General features: G+C 40.8%; 1 protein-coding gene across 3 annotated transcripts in view; it reads left to right on the top strand.

Moving 5' to 3' along the window:
* Positions 1-19,787, top strand: part of abl2 (c-abl oncogene 2, non-receptor tyrosine kinase) — a 36,418-nt gene extending 16,631 nt beyond the window's left edge. Inside the window, exons 1-11 of one of the 3 annotated variants that reach the window (XM_046871232.1) lie at positions 9,321-9,512; positions 10,010-10,171; positions 10,864-11,159; positions 11,299-11,571; positions 11,685-11,769; positions 11,917-12,094; positions 12,497-12,681; positions 12,862-13,014; positions 13,208-13,297; positions 13,471-13,650; positions 15,059-19,787. In XM_046871232.1, the coding sequence (XP_046727188.1) occupies positions 9,413-9,512; positions 10,010-10,171; positions 10,864-11,159; positions 11,299-11,571; positions 11,685-11,769; positions 11,917-12,094; positions 12,497-12,681; positions 12,862-13,014; positions 13,208-13,297; positions 13,471-13,650; positions 15,059-16,722 (3,366 nt within the window). In that variant the 5' untranslated portion in view covers positions 9,321-9,412 and the 3' untranslated portion in view covers positions 16,723-19,787. Of the gene's footprint in view, positions 1-9,320; positions 9,513-10,006; positions 10,172-10,863; positions 11,160-11,298; positions 11,572-11,684; positions 11,770-11,916; positions 12,095-12,496; positions 12,682-12,861; positions 13,015-13,207; positions 13,298-13,470; positions 13,651-15,058 lie in introns of those variants that run through there. The other 2 variants (XM_046871231.1, XM_046871230.1) reach the window with 2 other exon arrangements.
* The last annotated feature ends 229 nt before the right edge of the window (positions 19,788-20,016 follow it).

The following is a 20,016-nucleotide window of genomic DNA, read 5'->3' as shown; positions in this document are numbered from 1 at the left end:
GAGGTTAATAAAACACCAAATTGGGTCTAAATGTGGAATAGGATATTCAAAACCAATTTTATGGTCAGGTGTCTACAAAGGATCCTTCATCTAGTGCTACATGGATTTCTGTACGATTGAACGAGAGCAGCTGCAGGATGGATTAGCAAGTAAACAAAGAGTTGTTTATTGTATCAGTACCATGTGATGATTATCCTGTAACGCTCCTAGTTCTTCTTCTGGTAATTAATCACTTCCCAATCTCTAAATCAGCACTGGTTATGCTTCCCAATTTTGAATTTTTTACACAATGCAAGAGCAGGTTTTTACTGAAGTGCTTATGTATTAGAAAAAAATATTAAAGCGTGAAAAAAAGTTGTTTTTTACTTTTATTAATAAATAAATAGAGTCCTTTAAGTAAACAGTCATTCTTTCACAGTGCACTTTCTCATCTGGGTCTATTGTCTGGAAGAATCATTGTTCAGTGCTTCCTGTGTGTGTGTCTCTGCGTGCTTGCACTCTGGTCATTCAAAAAGTATTTAAGGCCAGATTGTTTTGTATTACTCTGAAGCTAAAAATACTCCTGCTGCATTGTGATGGCCGTAGCTGCGCGTTTCTGCTCGTCACGCAGCCCAGGTTCAGATAAAGAGGCATGTGGACAGGATGTTTGCTTGTCATCATGCTGTGCTTCAGCATCCCTTCAGCTCTCGGATAGCATAACATCCTCCTTTCTCACCTCGGAGTACGCAGCTTGCGATTTATTGCGTTCGAATTTGTTTGAAGTTGTCATCGGGGGACTTTTTGTGGTCACACTGAGGCGCATAAAATCTATGTCCGTGCTCAATGTACGATGCAAGGGCATGTCTGTTTGTCCTGCTAAAACGTTTTGCTGCGATTGTGAGAGATGTTTCAGCACAAGCGGGATTTTGCCGATTCCTATTTTACTGATTATGTATTTTAAGAAATGTACAAAAAACAATCAAATTTGTTCCGCAAGTGTTTTACAGCACCGATGACCGACCTAGAGACCGTGTGTGTGTGTGTGTGTGTGTGTGTGTGTGTGTGTGTGTGTGTAGAGTGAGATTTTAGAGACAGTATAGTGGTTAGGGTTATTCCCCAACAGAGAAGTCCATCTAACTGACTTTCGGTGAATGTAAATGTGAATGACCGTTTTTCAAACTTTTGTATTTTGACCTGAATTGAGACAGAGATTCTGCAACTTCCACCTGGATGTTTTTCCCCCCTCATGTCTCCTTAAGAAAGCTGGCAATAGAGCTCCATCATTATCCTATTTGGTCTTTCCATACATTTCTACTTGCATAATGTCTGATCCTAAAGGATTTGACTCCATCAAAGTTGGAACCCTCTCTGAAGTGGGTTCTGGGGCTGTTCCAGCTTTAAAGCATGCTTAAGATCTGGTGAGAGACATCACCCCTCCTTCATCAGTCAGTGGAACATAAAACACCACACATGCAGCATAGTTTCCCAACAGACTTCAGGCAGCCTTTACTGGTTGATTCGGTCTGGGATAAAGTCATCACGACTGCGGTTACAATGTTTATAGCTGCAGATGTGAAGTTCTACTCAGTTTTGGAGAATGTAGGATTCAAGAAATGTTAAACATGCTTGCGCTGTGATGTAGACTGTTTTAGCATATCCTCCATTTAGGAACGATCTAGTTCCTGCGTTGTACAAGCGAAAACCTGTCAAGGAAAAACATTGTACAAGCAAAACCGTCATAATGTTTAACGGTAGCTTTACCACGGGGTGACACAGTGCCGTTTTACCTGACAACAATTTTGAAATAGGAAGCATTGTGCTTGGGGTACACTTGACTGATATTTATACTAATACAAATTTGCCAAAGAGGTAGCACAACTATATTCATGTGCATAGACTATGCAAACAATACCTTTTAATACTGTAGCAGTTGCTGATCTGGCTCCATGGTGCTAGGCTTTGCACTGGAATCTCAGAAAAGTTGCCAAGCTCACAGCGCGTTGAGGACAAAAGAGGACATCCAGAATCTCACAGTGTACCAAAGTTTTCTTTGTCATTTAGTGGGATTCACTAACTTTCAAAAAAAAAAAACACATGCTGCTGTTTATTCCGTACTGGCTTCGAGAGGAATGTCCCAAACATGGAAAGCCTTTCGATTCCCAACTTTCAAAACCTCTGAGTTTAGGGACCTAATTCTGGAAAAGGAAAAAAAGAGCTTTGAAATCAATGTGCATCTTCAGTGAGTAAATCTTGTGAAGATGTTTCGACAGTTACATGCATTTTTTAACTAAAACAAACTGAGATAATCAAAACTAGAAAAAAGATTGGCACCCTGGCCAACAAAGTTGTTTCTTTGTTCACCACTGAGGTCTTGGGGTTTTCTGTATATAAAATAAATCTCATAACACTTTCCTTGGACATGTCCAGCAGACAGAATGCTTCTTTAGCTCTATTCACATCTAAATGAAATCATTCTTTCCCAGGTTAACTTTCATCACTGACACTGGTGGAACATGTATAAATTAATAGAAGCCTGAAATTGGAGCTTGTGGTCCTTCAAACGAGGCTTTTATCCATCAAGAATATCAGACTGAGGAAATATGTATGAGACAGCGTAACGTTTGTCATTTTCTTTTTTTTCCTTTTTTTTGTGACAAATATCTGCTTTAAGAACACAAGACTTCTACACTGGCTTCCTGTCAAAAATTGAATAGAATACAAGATTCTGCTTCTCACTTTTATAGCAGTTTAATAATCTTGCACCTGCGTACCTTTCTGACTTGCTTCATACCTATACCTCAAAGTGCACGTTCAGATTTTCCTCATCCGTTTCCCTTACTGTACCTTGTGTCTGTTTAGTCACCTCATGAAGATTATGGACCTTTTAAAGAAGTAGATTCCGACCACACAAACATCCCGAACCATCTAGAGACGTACAGCGCCACTTCATGTGGAGTTTGGACACTGGACCTCTTTGAGTGTTTAAAGGCTCTGGCATGGAGAAGCTGGCGTTGGATCTGTGATGATCGCTTATGTTGAGCTATTTAGTTGCTCAGTAGCTCCTAGTTTTATAACCTTAAATGACTGTATAAGACTGTAGAAAGAACATTACTCATAATCTTACACTCCAGTGCTCATGTTAGTTCTCACTCTCCAGTGTTCTGTATTGTTTAAAGACAATAATCACACTCCTGATGTCACCCAAATGAGGATGGGTTCCTTTTTTAAAGCTGGTTCCTCTCAAGGTTTCTTCCTCATAACATTTAAGGGAGTTTTTCCTTGCCACAGTCGCCATGGCTGCTCACCAGGGATAAATACCTTATTTTTAGGACTATAAGCCGCTACTTTGTTGTGGAGAGGGGGTAGAGGCGGAGGGAAAACTTGTTTTTTTACTATCACTCCTGTACACTACGTATCCCTAAACTTAAAAATTTTTTACTTTTTCTTCTTTGCTTATCTTAATTTTCATCACAGTCTTCGCTTTCTGGCTTCGCTTCGCCATCTACTAGCGGCGTCTCGAGCTCGTACCTACATTTTTTGCTCACGTAACAAAGCAAAAAAAACGACCGAGTGACCGCTCGTACCTCGGAAAACTGGTACATTAATGCACTCGTAGGTCAAGGTACCACTGTAGTTGTGAAAGGAAGGAGGAAGACAGTGAACAATGACTTTCTTGGTAGGCTACTGTTTTGATACAAGCCATTGTAACACGTTGAGTCTGGGTGAAGTTGCAACAGAAATCATATAAGCACAGACAGGTTTCCAAAACTCTTGCTTTTTTATTTTTCTTGGCAACAGCATTATGGGTTAGTCAAAGAAACTTAGAAATGAGCATCAGACAATAATAAGGACATATTCCTCAGTCTCCACACACGCAGTAATACTGGAAGAATGCAGTGAAATGCTATTCCCAAAATACCGCTATGCTCCTAATAGAAGCCCAACATGTTGCATTTAGTGTCTTTCGTTAAAGCCTGTGTAAAGTTCATTAGTTTCAGTGTAGACTTATAGACAGGTGCTGCTTATTTATGTTAAAAATAAAAATCTTTGTCAAATTCAGTGGGTGCGGCTTATATATGGGTGCGCTTTATAGTCCGGAAATTACGGTACACGTCGTTCACCTTAACTGTTAAATTCTATAAAGCTGCTTTGAGACAACATCCGTTGTGAAAAGCACTATAGAAATAAACGTGACTTGAACCTTGACTTGACTATGGGGTTTAGGGTTTTTAGCTTTTCTGCTCCTCATCTCTGTAATTCTCTTCTACAATCAATGCCACTGACCACTTTTAAATCATGCCTCTGTTCTAATGAGCTTTTTCTGATTCATTTTAACAGTTAAATAGTTTTGTTTGATTTTATGATTTCACTCTACTGCACGGTGTCCTTGAGTGTTTTGAAAGGTGCTTTTAAATAAGAAATATAATTATTATTAAGCCCCAACTGAGAGGCAAATTGTCTGCCTCAGGTCTTTCTAACTAAATTGGTATGTTAAACTGGAAAAAACATCACTAAATTAGGGGGGAAAGTCTGTGACACCTCTTACCCACTTCACTATGCGGCGATGACGTGTTTATCCCCGTAGTTTTAAGTCATTTTGCATTTACGGCATTCAGCGTCGCATCAATCGTATATCACAGGTGTGAGTCATAGTGAGGATTATCCCACCATTAAGTAGATATGATGAAGCCCCCAGATATGTGGTGAAACATCTTCCTGACTTCCCAAAACATACTCGTGTCAGACAAAACATGCTTACGACAATTACAGTTTCTGATACAAACATGCAGCTAAATCGAGATTCTCAGCAAAAGCATTTGAAAATATTGTTAGTCTGGAATTGCCACTGTTCCCACAATATACAAGTACTTCAAGAGAACAACACCAGGCTGTGTTTTATTAACTGAAGTCTCCATGGTTGAGCTTTTTGGGCATTCGATCACACAGGAAGTGGTCTGCATTCTTCAGGATGCTGATTCAATAGCATAGTCTATGAATGGATTTATATAGTAAATCATTTGTATGTGAGTTTGGGAGGATAAAACCATTTGTATTCTACTTGTTCATGAATCAGTGTAAATCGTGATTGATCATTTTTAAATCATGTTTTTTTTCTTTCAACTTTTATATATAGATACACTGGCAGTTTGTTTATTTGTAGGTAAATACAAATTGTAATTTTTGTGAATTCCAATTTCATAGTAATATATAACAAAAAAACAAAACAAATAAGCAAAAAATCCATGAATTAAGTCATATTTTCTTGAGCTGAAGATGTTGAGGTTTTCGTTGGGATTGATGAGGATGGACAGGATTAGAAATGATTTTATTAGAGGGACAGTGCATGTAATATGTTGGAGACAAGGTGAGGGAGGTGAGATTGAAATGGTTTGGACATGTGTAGAGGAGGGACATGGGGTATATCGGTAGGAGGTAGGTAATGCTGAGGATGGAGCCACCAGGAAGGAGAAAAAGAGGAAGGCCAAGGAGGAGGTTTATGGTCGGGTGAGGGAAGACATGCAGGTAGTTGGGTTGAAAGAGGCAGATGTAGAGGACGGGGGGGTATGGAGACGGATGATCCGCTGTGGTGACCCCTAATGGGAGAAACCGAAAGAAGTTTCTTTGAATCACTTGGGTACATTTACATTTTTTTATGTCAAAACATTTTTATTTCACATTGCAGAATTCACATCTGATTTACCGTTCCAAAGCTTTACTCCAGATTCTGGCTTTCTGGTGCTCTCGTGCTGTCAAATGTATTCCTTTTTTTGGTCTATACACAAATTTGAAAAAAAAAAATTTTTTTGATAATAATTCCAAATGTGTAGGCTTGGCATTTAATGGACTTTTTGTGCATCATGAAATTATTAACATTTCTGGCATTTGGAAGGCGCCTTTATCCTGCAAGACTTGTGCATTGATTTCTTCAACAATAAATACACTCTAAAACTGGTTCATTATGACACGGACTGAAAATACAGTCAGTCGAAAACTGTATTAGGAGAGAAAATAGAATAGCCTTTATTTGTCACATATCCATTACAGCACACTGAAATTATTTTCTTCGCATATTCCAGTAGTTAGGAAACAAGTACCCCCAAGAAGTGCTAATTTAAGAAGCTCTGAAACAGGTTGGTCTTTAGACATCGTTTCAGGAATGCTAGAGACTTTGTTTGGGCATTAAGTGAAAGCACCACCTCAGTGCCAGAACAAAGAAATCCCTGGAAGAATATCTTCCTTGTTCCCAGAGAGATGGTGGGACCAGTTGAACAGTGGTCGACGATTGGAGAGAGTGTTGGGTGAGAAGTGCTGAAAGGTAGAGGGACGCTGGTCTGTTTTGGCTTTGTAGGCAAAATGTTATATCTGATGTGGGCAGCTACAGGAAGCCAGTGGAGGGAACATAGCAGTGGGGTTGTATGAGAGATAGTAGGAAGGTTGAAGTTTTGGGGCTGCATTCTGGATCAGTTGCAAAATGACTTGTCCAGGTTTGAGATGACAAAGGAACTGAACAAGCACCGAGTGGACAGAAATGGACAAATTCTCCTGATGTTCTAAAGAGAAAGGAAAGAAAAGGACAGTTGATTTTCTATGATTAACTGTCATTTATGAACATGTGAATCTGGAGAAATGTACTGTTTCTGAAACTTGTGCAAATCCCCCATTTTCATGCCTTTAATTCAATATAATTTACATTTATCTCATTTGTGCAACTGACCAGTTAAGGGTTAAGCGCCGTGCTCAAAAGCCTTAACCTCTGATTTGAACTCCCAAACTTCCACTTTTGACAGGGAAAAGAGTGTATGGTCATATTTTGCACTTGGCTCCTGTCCCCAGGATTTTTTTTTTAACTGGAAGAAAAAACAATGCCAAAACCAAAAGACGTGTAAAACTCCATTTAAACACTAACCAGAACTTGATGCCTGGAGCTACAAGGCACCACTACCAGCCTGCTGCACATCTGTGCTTCAGTACATTTTGGATCGCTTTCTTTTGCTTCTCAGAATATCGAGTCATCTCAAATGTAATAGTAACACTACTACACTATTTCCATTTAAAGGCATTTGGCAAATGCTCTTATACAGAGCAACTTACATTTATCTCATTCTCACAACTGAGTAGTTATGGGGTTAAGGATGTTGCTCAGGGGCCGAGAAGTGGCTGCTTGGTGTGCCTGGGATTTGAACTCACGACCTTCGGATCCAAAATGCAATGCCTTATCCACTAAGTTCGTAAGCATTTTTGCAAACTGTTGCACATTGTTGAGGCATAGAGATGACAGCATGCCAGGGAATGAAGGATTTACAGAGGTGCTGCTTCAGCTGTCGTACCCCCAGCAGCTGTGCGAAAGACTCAGATCAGGAAGGGGATCAATGTCCTCATTCAGATCAACATTTGGCCGCCCTCATGCTCCTGTCCCAGCTGCCCTGTGTGGCATCTCCTACGCTACGCACACACAAGACATGTGCCGGCCAGCACACTCGCTCGGCACACGTCATGCCCCGTGCAGGGCAAGTGTTTCAGATTGGATTTTACACACACACACACACACACATCCTCGTAGCAGGACATATAGGTGTAAGGTTGAGCCGTTGGAAATCACTAATGCCTTTACAGGCATGTGATTCAAAATTCTTGGTCTTTGGTCTGTGATGCCAATGTCATTCATTCCTCTTTGATCATAAGAGTCCATTAGTTAGTTCTGTGAGCATGTTCATTATCCTTTCCATGTTCCAATTATTTTCCATTCGAATCCCTCCAGAGGTTTGCCTTTCCCCATGGTGGGTCCTTTCAGGTTGTCTGGCTGCGGATGGTGTTAATAATTGAGAATCCTGTTCTAGTAAATGTGGGCTAATGTTCATAGAGCTGGAAATTACAGGAACATGCATGCTTTAATAAGTGGAGACCTCTATGCGGTTTATCATAAGAAGAATCACAAAATTTCTTGTTCTCTCTTGTGAGCACACTCACTTCTTACTCTCTTTTTCCTCTTGCTTTCTAACAAGAGTGCGGTTGGAGAAATGTAGACATCTGCCACGGGCCAAGAGTCACCCCCCCATGTGCCCACTCCCCACCCACCGTGCAGTCCGTGTAATGCACGGCCCCCTTACACACATGCACACACTCCCTCTAGAGATCTCCAGCAAGAGCGTCCTTTCTCACGGACTTCCTTACACGTGTTTGCGCTGGAGCAGTAACCATGTAGACCCCATGGCCATCGTGGTTTAGCTTTCAATGAACTGTCTTGGAAATTTTGAGGTCTAAGCCACATTAGAGACCACCGTGGAGTCTCAAAGCGTACAAATAGCCTGAAACGAAGGTCATTTCTTGTCTTAGAGGAGCCCGTGTCTGCCGTGAGCCTCCTGGACTATATCCTGGTGCGATCAATCAATCTGTGGACTGAGTTTGGATTTTAATGGGACCATGTACTGGGAGCTGTGGCTGAGTCAGATGAAGGGACGAGGGATTCATTACGTGCTTCTCCGAAACAAAGGTGTGGTGAGCACTGGCATGTGTGTGTGTTCCTGTAGGCTCTTTGTGGCAGTAAAATGTGTCGTACAATTTGCTTGTTTTCTGTAAAAGATAATGGCGGGGTTTTAAAGCATTTATCAACTGTAGCTGCTGCTTGAGTTGGGAATATTGTCATAATTAATGCGTGGCTGGGAGGAGCCTGGGTCTGTTCAACTGTCCTCTTGTCGAGGACGGCACTGATTTCAGCATCCTAAATGAACTGATACGCTAAAATTGAAAAATTATGATTCGACTCATTGCACATGTTTTGGTACAAGGCAACGAAATCCACTTAGCCTCTAACCAGAGTGCATTGGTAGCAATGTAAAATCTTTACATAGGTACAGGCTGGTAGAGCTGGTATATGATATATATATAATAGTTTTGCATAAATAATGATAAATGAATGAATGATATGAACATAAATAAACAGTACACGGAAAGGAGATTATATACAATGAGTACAATGGTCATGGATAGTGCAATGAAAAGAGATCCTGGTAATGACCATACTAGCTAGAATGTTTCTTTTTAGGTTGTTTTACATCTTTCCTATGTTCCATTACCTCTCCATGCTGTACTTTTCCCCACCCTTACAAACCCTAGAGCAGCTGCCTAGGCATGCTCACTGCGTGTGTATAAGCCATGTGTCCGCGTATGCGTGAGCGGCTGGCAAACAGCTGTGGAGGTAGGAGGAGAAACGTAGGCATGCTGGAAGGAGTATGTGCATGTTGGGGGGGGGGGTGGTAATTGAACCTTCACCACTCGTTTGTTTTTTTTTCCCCCCAACCACGCTTCTTTGGCTCCTCCTTCCCTTCCTTCCATAAACATATATAAATAACAGGCTGAGCAAAACCCATTGAACAGAGCCTCTTACTCGGCAGCGCTCTGTTAGGTTTATTAGTAAGCTGTATAAATCTAGACGATGCCCCTGCATACGTTACCATCAAGCAGCAGCTTTGAGGAGGACAGGAATCGGCTGATCGGCACCAGAAAGCAGGACGTGGATTTTTACAATCTCCCAGGTACATTGACTGACTGACTTCAACGTGGTCCAGGTCTTTTTATTTTGTAATATAAATACAAAATATAATCTCAGCTGGCTTGAGGAGGACATGAGCAAAGATTAGATTTTCATCTTTATTTTCTTGGTTTTAGATTGTTTGCGTTGTTTCCTGTAGATTTGTGTCATGCAAGGTTGTTTTTTTTTTTTTATGTGGATGAGTGCGAGTGTTTTAGGAATCTTCGACTCGTTCAAATATGAGCTTATCTTTCTTTGATCAAAAACTCAACCTCACCTTTTTTTTCTTTTTTCTCCTGCATATCTTTACACTTAGTCATTCATAATTGGTGTTCTCCACCTCTTCACTCCCTCTTGCTTCTTTGAGTCATCTTAAGCCCTGCCCTGAGGGACTGATGTTTGATGTCTTTACACATTTCCACACCTTTTGAGGAAGATTTTTTTTCTTTCTAATGTCTCTCTCTCTCTTTCTCTCTCTTCACCCCCTTTCTGGGACAGAAGCCCTGCATAGGCCATTTGGATTGGACTCGTCGGCTTTGACTGAGGCGGTGCGTTGGAGCTCAAAGGAGAACCTGCTGGGTGCCGCCGAGAGCGACCCCAACCTGTTCGTCGCACTTTACGACTTTGTGGCCAGTGGTGACAACACGCTTAGCATCACGAAAGGTATAATGAAAGCAGTTGCTCTGTGAACACATGATTAAATCTGACTCGTGTCATTGCGATCAGGATCTTTTTTTTTTTTTTTACATCATCTATTTTTAAATTATATTCTCCTCATGTTTGCCTATAGTAATTTATTTTTGCTTCACTGTACCAGGACAAATCCCCTGTCCTCTTAATTACACGTTAACACCACCTTCACATTCCAAGCTGCTGTAGATAGGATTAATATTTGTAGTGTGAGACAACGTCCACTGTGGACTCTCCTCGTGAGCACTAATGCCTAAGCATTTTGTAATCCTCCCAGTTGGCCCCATAGCAGGTGGGTAAACACAGGCTGGTGTAATCAGAGCGAGGGAGTTAGTGCTTAGTGGCTGCATTTTAATCTCTCTGTATATTTGCTGGGCTCTAGCACTGACTGCCAGAGCCCCAATATTGTCTGACTGGTCCTGACAAGTAGAAACAGGAGCCATTGTGCTGGAGTTGTGTTTTTAACCAGCCTCTTAGACATAATTTGAGTTTAGAGTAGGCTACTTTATTAGCAAAGGCGAGATGCTCTGCGCTCCATTGTTGGTCCGAGAAACGCGTAAGAGATCGATCCAGAAGAAGCACACGTAGCAGTCAGAAGAGACGGTAATGCTGAAAACACTGGGCTGTGGTTTGAATCACTTTCCTTAATGTCTTGTCTGTCTCAGGAGAGAAGCTCAGAGTGCTGGGCTACAACCAGAATGGCGAGTGGAGCGAGGTTCGCTCCAAAAACGGACAAGGCTGGGTTCCTAGTAACTACATCACCCCGGTGAACAGTCTGGAGAAGCACAGCTGGTATCATGGACCAGTGTCTCGCAGCGCAGCCGAGTATCTACTCAGCAGCCTCATCAACGGCAGCTTCCTGGTGAGGGAGAGCGAGAGCAGCCCGGGCCAGCTCTCAATTTCACTGCGCTACGAGGGCCGAGTCTATCACTACCGCATCAACACTGCCTCTGATGGCAAGGTGAGACCCTCACTATAAAGTGACATGGCATAAAATGAACATAAACAGTAAATAAAAATAAACAGGCGAGGCAAGGTTCTGACTACAATCATCTTGACTTGTCTAGAAGTTTAAAGGATGATATGGGTCTTTCTTGCAGGTCTACGTAACATCTGAGAGCAGGTTTAGCACATTAGCCGAGCTGGTCCATCATCATTCCACTGTAGCGGACGGTTTGGTGACGACGCTGCACTACCCAGCCCCGAAATGCAACAAGCCCACTGTCTACGGCGTCTCGCCCATCCACGACAAGTGGGAGATGGAGCGCACCGATATCACCATGAAGCACAAGCTAGGAGGAGGCCAGTATGGCGAGGTCTATGTGGGTGTCTGGAAGAAATACAACCTTACTGTCGCTGTCAAAACACTCAAGGTTTGTCTCGAGACTTTCGATTAGGTTTTTGAAACGTTTGCTTTTGCAGCACCGGTGTTGTCATTCTGTAACCGAAAGTGAACATTTAGCTTTGAAATAAATGTGCATTATAGGAGGACACTATGGAAGTGGAGGAGTTTCTGAAAGAGGCTGCTGTCATGAAAGAGGTGAAACACCCCAATCTAGTGCAGCTGCTTGGTTAGTATTCAACACACACGCATCTACCTTTTATCCTGAAATTGAAATTTAAAATGAACCGCATTTATTCATACATCAAAACTGATTATATATAATCGCGGACTCAAAGGCGATACTTACAGAGTGGATATTACGCTGCTTGTTCAGGTGTGTGCACACTGGAACCTCCGTTCTACATAGTGACGGAGTACATGCCTCACGGCAACCTGCTGGACTACCTTCGCGAATGTGAGCGTGAGGAGGTGAACGCTGTCGTGCTGCTCTACATGGCTACTCAGATCTCGTCCGCCATGGAATACCTGGAGAAGAAAAACTTCATTCACAGGTAATAATTAGACATTGCAGGGTTTTATTATTATTATTATTATTATTATTATTAATATTTTTTTTCTATATACAGTATTGTACAGTACAGTGCAAGTATCTGGTGCATTACAGAAAATGGTTTTAACTGTAATGAAATCAAAAGTCCTAATAATAAAATCCTTATTCAGTACGGATTTGAAACTGTTTCAGTTCTCTACATTGTGCTGCATGTTTTTAAGGAAAATGGCTGGTAGATTCCACAGTTCTACAGACTTTGGCTCTGTTTGGTTTCTGTCTTGCAGGGTCTTGCAGAGCACAGTTAACTATTAAATTGCATGTTGTGCAAATGTACTTAGTATTCAGGAAGACATAATTATGTCTACCTTTCCCCTCTTCCTCTCTCTCTCTCTTTCTCTCCCAGGGACCTGGCTGCACGAAACTGTCTAGTAGGAGAGAACCATGTGGTGAAGGTGGCAGATTTTGGCTTGAGTCGGCTGATGACAGGAGACACGTACACAGCTCATGCTGGCGCCAAGTTCCCCATCAAGTGGACCGCACCGGAGAGCCTGGCCTACAACACCTTTTCCATCAAATCAGACGTCTGGGGTCAGTCTCTCTCTCTCTCTCTCTCTCTCTCTACTGTTTTCATTGACTCATTCTTTTGGCAAATGTAGATGTTTCTCATTTCTGCTATAAAAATATCTCGAAAACTCATCAAAACCTTTTGAGACCGTTTGTCTTGGGTTTCTCTTTATCTTCATTTCTGTGCCTGCATGTGTCCTTTAGCGTTTGGAGTGCTTCTGTGGGAGATTGCGACCTACGGTATGTCTCCATATCCTGGCATCGATCTATCTCAGGTTTATGACCTGCTGGAGAAAGGCTACCGCATGGAGCAGCCAGAAGGATGTCCTCCGAAAGTTTACGAACTCATGAGAGCATGTAAGTGCATTGGAGACTGTATATCTCTTCAGAATTGAGATTTCAGAAAGGTCCCAATATTACATGCTTACATTTTAATAGGATCCGACTAGACCCTGAATATGTTTAACACAGAACTTTAATTTAAAACTTATTCTTCTTTTACTTAAATTAAATATTTGTAATTTAGAAATGTTTTTTGTTGTGTTTTCAGGTTGGCAGTGGAGCCCAATGGACAGGCCCTCTTTTGCAGAGATCCATCAGGCCTTTGAGACAATGTTTCATGACTCCAGCATATCAGAAGGTACAGTTACAAACTCTGCATACCTACTCTTAAATTTTTTTTTTTACCTTTTTTTTTTTTTTTTCCTTTTTTTAAACAATTATAGTCCTAAAATCTATCTGGATTGAGATAAACGTCTGATGGGCTCTACTCATATGCCGATGTCCATTTTGCTCTCAACCTTTGTTTTGCAGAAGTTGCAGAGGAACTATGTAAGACTGCCTCTAGTGGTAAAAGTGGGGTAGTGCACTCGTTTAGTCACGATCAGCCCCTCGTGCCTTCCAAGTCACGGCCGCAGAAGAAGCACTCCGACAATAAGGAGAACATGGAGGGGCTAGAGAGCCGGCATGAGCCTGGAGCTCACGGTCCTTCAGGTACACCAGCTGATCTTCACTTCACACGTCTCCAGCGCAGACTCAAGAGAATGGGAGTGGTGTTTCTTCTAGACTAAAGGAGATGCACTTCACACAGACACATGCATATTATGCATAGATATGTATAAATATATCAGCAGTAGAGGAGGGTGTAGTAGATATTATATTTTGTAAGTTTTTTTTTTTTTTTTATTTTTTAAGTAAAGAGTTTAAATTATTATTATAAAAAATATTAACAATGTTTTATATTATGCGTTATTAAAGATAATCTTTTTTAGCAGTTATTATAAAAACAAATCACAGGTCAAATCAAGGTCAATACTATATATATATATATATATATAATTTTATTTATTTATTTATTATTTTTTTTTGTTTATTGTTGTTTTGTTCCCTTTTGTTGCTCATCACTTAATTAGTACGCACAAGCACCTAACACTCCCAAATCATCCCCTCTACACATCAGCATGCTGATCTATGTTTCGATTAAATGCAATTTAACCTCATTTGTGTTGTATTATTTATGTATTATTAATATTTTTATTGTATTTTATTTATTCATTATTTATTTTAAGCATGTGTTTATATTTGCAAAAATGTCATTAACACAGAGCCTGGTCTTTTATTTCAAATAAACATGTAACACATTTAGTGCTTTACCTGCCCACATTTATCTAAGCAGTCTTAGTTTGACACCATGGTGTCCCGGTTTCTTTTCATAATGGTCTCTGAGTGCTGAGAGCGACGGGGCATTTTTACTCCAATATGAGTGGCTTTTAACAATATTACACTGTTGGTATAATGTAGTTCAGGCCCAGTTTAAGCAGTTCCTGATTAGATTTTGAGTGTTTAAATCAGCTGTAACAGTACATTTTATGACAATGTTCCTCTCAGAAGCAGGCTTAAAACATGCACATTGGGGAACACATGAGTCTCATTCTCAGACTGCTTTATCTCTCCTATAACAATAATAATAATAATAATGCACAGAATTAGCATTACTTCTACATCAACACTCCATCAATACTCCTTTTCCAAAGCCTCTTAATTAATTAGAATATGAATTACAAAAAGAGAAGCTGCTGCATTTCATAAAAATGAAGCTAAATGATTTATCGAAGTACAAAATTGTTGCAATTAGAGCTAAACAACTGACTCCAATAAAGATATCTGACTTTGGTGTAATAGAGCAAAAATTAAATTGGGTACTTTTGACTGACCACTTTCAAACCATAAAACGTGAATAGTGTTGAATCCTCTGTCAGCTTTTCTCCGATCTGTGCATTCTATCTTGTCACCATGAACTTGTAAAAGAATGCACCACTATAATTTAGATACATGTACATGCCTTTACAGCAATCTTATTTTCTGATCCGAGTTATGTTTTTTGTGTGTTTGGGCTTTTCAGCCTCTCTGCTAATAGGTGACGGCCGTTCCAGCAGCTCTCCTGCTTTGCCCCGGAAGCAAAGAGACAAATCTTCCGGTGGCCTCCTTGATGACCCGTTGGATGCCACCTTTACCCGTGACCGCAAAGCTGGCTTCTTTAGCTCCTTCATGAAGAAGAAATCAGCAACAACAACCACTTCCACCTCTCAGCCTCAGCACAACCTCCCCGTGACCTCGAGCAGCTCCTTTCGTGATGTGGAGACCCAGTCGCTCAAGAAGTACGAGCCCACAACTGCTTTTGGTGGTCCTCCTCCTCCACCACTGCCTCAGAATGATGGGCTTGGGTTCTCTCCATCTCATGGAGAAGGAAACCATGTTCAGTCACGGTGCTGTGGAGCCACTTTTGGGCAGAAACTCTCTGGGTCAAACTCGTCCACCTCTACCCAGGTGGGCAGCAGCAGTAGCTGGGCAGGACTTGCAGGCTTCTTCACACCACGCCTTATCAAAAAGACCCTAGGGTTGCGCACTGGGAAGTCATCTGGGAGTGACGAAGGCAGTGGGGGAGCTAGGCCCTTTCCTCGCTCAAACTCGACGTCCTCTATGTCAGCCGGGCTGCTAGATTTAGAACGCATGGCACTAACGTTACCCAGGAACCGTAGCAAGCCAGCATTGGAACGCACAGTGTCTGCCTCTTCGCAGCCAGAGAATGGTGCCCCACGACCCTCAGATACTCCGCCTAGAAAGGTGGATGAGGGCACAGCACAGATCCGAGACAGGCCCAAAGCTAAACTGCTGCCACGTGCTGTATCAGTGGGCACAGGGGCGACTAGGGCACCAGGGGTTGGCGGTGAAGCAGAGTCTGATGCTCATACTCAGGGTAGAGTTGGGCAGGATGACAGGCCAGCTTGGACTTCTCCGTCTAAAACATTAGTTGGCCCACACAATCATAAAGTCCCGGTTCTGATTTCTCCGACGTTGAAGCCCGGGGCAGCTGATGCTCACATGGTTGGCGTAGACTCACAGGGCAACCGCTTCAAACTGCTGGCTGACAGTGGCACTGATAGGCCACGACTGATCAAACCCAAGTGTGCACCCCCTCCTCCACCCACACTGCGCTCTCTTCAGCACAGTTATAGTACGGATAGTGCTGATGAGGTGACTAACATGAGCCCAGAGATCAATGGGGATGGGGTTAAAAGGTCAGGAAGAGGCTCAGTAGGAGTTCGACCATGTATACCACCACCACAAGCACCTGCTGCTTCTTCCAGTAATACAACAACAACCAAGATAGCCAATGGTGGCACTACCTCCGCCTCCACAAAGCTGACACTGAGACGGACCCGGCAGCAGGTGGAACGTATACCACTGGAAAAAGTGAGTAAAGAAGCTCTGCTGGAGTGTGCCGAGTGCCTGAGCCTTGCGCTCCATAGCAGTACAGAGCCATGCTCCAGCAGCCAAGTTTTGGATGCTGGTCACCAGTTACTCGACTACTGTTCGGGCTACGTAGAATGCATCCCACAAACACGCAACAAGTTCGCCTTCCGTGAGGCTTTGGGAAAGCTTGAACTCAGTCTCCAGGAACTGCGAGCTTCTTCTACGGGTGGAGGAGGCGGACAAGGCGGAAGTCCCGCTCTGGACAACTTGCACTCTTGCATTAAAGAGATCAGCGATGTAGTGCAAAGGTAGTTGGCGGAGCCTCACAAACCCCCACTACCACAATAGGACTTTTACATGTTTTTAAGTATTGTTTTGTAATTGATTATGGACAGAGGATATTCTCTCTGAAGTACCTCAGTAAAATCACTACAAATGGTCTTTCCCCCCCCTCTGTCATTGTTTACAGTGGACTTTGAAATCGCCAATTGGAAACAAAACTTGTAAATAAGCTTGTTGTCCAAAACAAATCACATACAGTGCCCAGGTTTTGGCTACTTATTTTATTAACATAAACAGCCAACGTTTTAAAGTAAAAGAGACTAATCGATGCCCACGAACCAGTCGATTGACATTTATGATATTTGAAAGATTCTCGTAATTATTACACAGGTTAATTTTACTCACAAACCCGGACATGTGATTGTGTCTGAATGCACAACAAAACCCATCACCATAGAAATAGATCAGGCATGTCCTAGTTGGGCTCTGTACACACTGTTCAATACTAGCAGTACTGAGCCTTTGGCACGAAGGGTACATCATGCAGTCACTGTCACCTCTGATTGATTTCATACATCTATGTATAGACATTTCAGCATTTCATGGAAGGTTGTGGGTCTGTAGAAATGCCATGCTTTTCATGTCCATATTTGAGGGCATGGTGCTATTTACTTGTGGAATAGACGTATGGTCAGCATACTGTTGGTTAACATGTTTCGTTTGAGTGACCTTTCAAAGTTGTGCTTCAGTGTCAGAATTCTTAGCTAATGTCAGATTCAAGCTTCCAGTTATTTCATAGAATTCAAATGATTAAACTCAATAGGGACAATCATAAGATGCATGGTAATAATGGCAGTTAATTCCAGCTGATGTAAGTATTTGATAAATATGTGTAGCTGATATTTTTTACAGTTTGGAGCAAGAAAAACGAGTTCATGGATAAAAAGATAGTTTCATATCCAGTACTTATGTCAGAATCTTATAAATCAAATATGTCAGGTTTACTGGTATTCCTATAGATATGTGAACATTGATTACAGGCTATGACTCGGAATGTTTTCAGAGGTTACAAGCAGGTTTTTGGTCCCTTGACCCAACAGTTGAATGTGCTGTTTTCGACATGGGTGGGCTTTTGTTTGTCTGGATGGGATACGGGCACAAGTTTGGACACTGTGGTTTCCCACTGTGACTATAGACACTCACTGCAGAACAGCAACTTTTACTGCAATATTGCTATATATAAGTGACACAACAAACTGCCATTTCTATAGCATGTTTTTTTTTTTTTTTTACTTTTTTATTTCATTTTTTAATTTTAGAATGTCTTCTAAACTTGAATTTTAAATTATTTCTTATTAAAAGCACAAAATTGTTCTTTTTGTTCTGTTTTAGTAAATAAATAAATGAGCATTATGTCCTACAAGATATATTAAAGACCATCTTTATGTAGCTGGGAGTGTGGTTGCCTAATCAGAAGGATACTGTTCCTTATAGAAAAGAGAATATCGAAGTAAAACAAAGGTTTCCATCTGAGCATCTACAACATGAATGTATCCATCTTGTCAAATGCTGCATGATTTCATACGGCCTGACCAGACTCCAAAAACGCTAAAATAGGGTGCAATTCATTTTTCTTTTCTTTCAATTTTAATGACAAAGTGATGTAAATTTATTTTTTTTTTAAACACTGGATGCAATTTTAAAGCATAGATGTTGACAGGCTTGTCTTAAATCATCTATGTGATGTAATATGGAAATGTAAGTGTATGATTCATCTCAAATTCATTCAGATTCCTCTGACCCAGAACAAATTGTACATTTAGGGAGCAATTTTTGGTTTCGATTAGATGACTCTTGGTGGGTTTCTCTACCATAAGCCGTTTCTGCGGATTTACGGTGCCTTTTTTGGGAGAGAGTTCATCGTGAAGATACAAAAAAACGCATTAGGATGATAAAGGGGAAAGCGCTTCTCATTCAAAGCGTAAAATGACTCGTCAGCGGTTATAGGATGTCTGACTTCAGCTGGAAGATGTGCAATGGTTTATCCTGTAGCAGTAAAACAAAAAGACAAGGCTTTTAAGAGTGTTTTAACTTTTCTGATAAAGATCATTTATTGGTTATATCTTGTTCCTCATGCTGACTAAAATCTCAGTTTTGATCCTTATTCTGGATATAAAGTTAAATATAACTAAAGTATAAAGGAGAACTTCAGATGTATTCACACAGCAGGAAATCTATTTGAAATTAAAATGTTTGACAGTTGCATAGCTTTGGAGGGAACGGTTTACCCTAGTGCAAGTGATTTTCAGGTAATTTTTTGAGATACGAGAATTTAAAAATGGCAAAATGGTTCATTTTCTACTGTTGAATTGGGGATTGATTTCATTTTTTTTCTCGGTAATTAACATAAAGTAGTGCATCACGCGGTCCATTGGGGTTGCCTTTCTGTAATTTGGCTTTTTATTTAGTCTGGTATGTTCGTTGTGTAGTATTTGCCGTAAGAGTTGATGACTAGACAAACCTGTGAAGTTGAGAAGAAATTGAACAGAATTTTCTGTTTGCTTGTCCACGTTCAAAGCCATCTTACACAGCAGTTTTTACAATACAAGAGTACAACTTTATTAGCCCTTTCTCACTCTGCATTTTCATTTTTGACACTGTCTCTTTTTTTTTTTTTTTTATTTATTTTTCTGTTTTATTTATGTATTTTCTAAGAGTTGGTGAATCCTAGAAATATCGTTCTTTTTTTTGTATGATGAGGTTTCGACTAATGTAGTTTAATTAATTTTTTTTTCTTTTCTTTTTTTTTTTTTTTTTTATATAAATGTAAAACTTCATTTATATACCAAAGGGCACCTCTGCAGTCCTACAAGTGCAATGACAAATGGAACACTCTTAATTTTAAATATGTGAATTTTGAGGGGGATTTAAAGATAAAATAGGCAGAGGTTGACAGAATAACAGTATTTTTCTGTTATGTAAAAAGTATATTTTGTGTGATTCTAATTTAAAGCTCACTTTTAATAGCATATTACTGTGAAGTGCTCCCTCAGTGTTACACTTGATGTAAATAATAATTAAAAGGGTTGAAGATTGTTGTGTAGTATGTTTATTTCTTTTTAAATCCTTGTGAAATATATGATATATCCAGACACATTTAGTTACCCAGTGCAAATCAACGCATACTTGAATGCCATACTTGATTGAACTTAGTCCTCACCTACTCGGTAAACATTAGTTAGCCATTACTGTGCAATTAGTGATCTCTAGTTACACATTAGGACAAACACTGTATTAACGAATGAGTTGCAATAAGGCATTTAT

Source organism: Silurus meridionalis, chromosome 17 (genome assembly GCF_014805685.1).
Source record: "Silurus meridionalis isolate SWU-2019-XX chromosome 17, ASM1480568v1, whole genome shotgun sequence".
Taxonomy (NCBI): Eukaryota; Metazoa; Chordata; class Actinopteri; order Siluriformes; family Siluridae; genus Silurus; species Silurus meridionalis.
The sequence above is the reverse complement of the archived record's forward strand: the minus strand, read 5'-3'. Positions and strand labels throughout refer to the sequence as shown.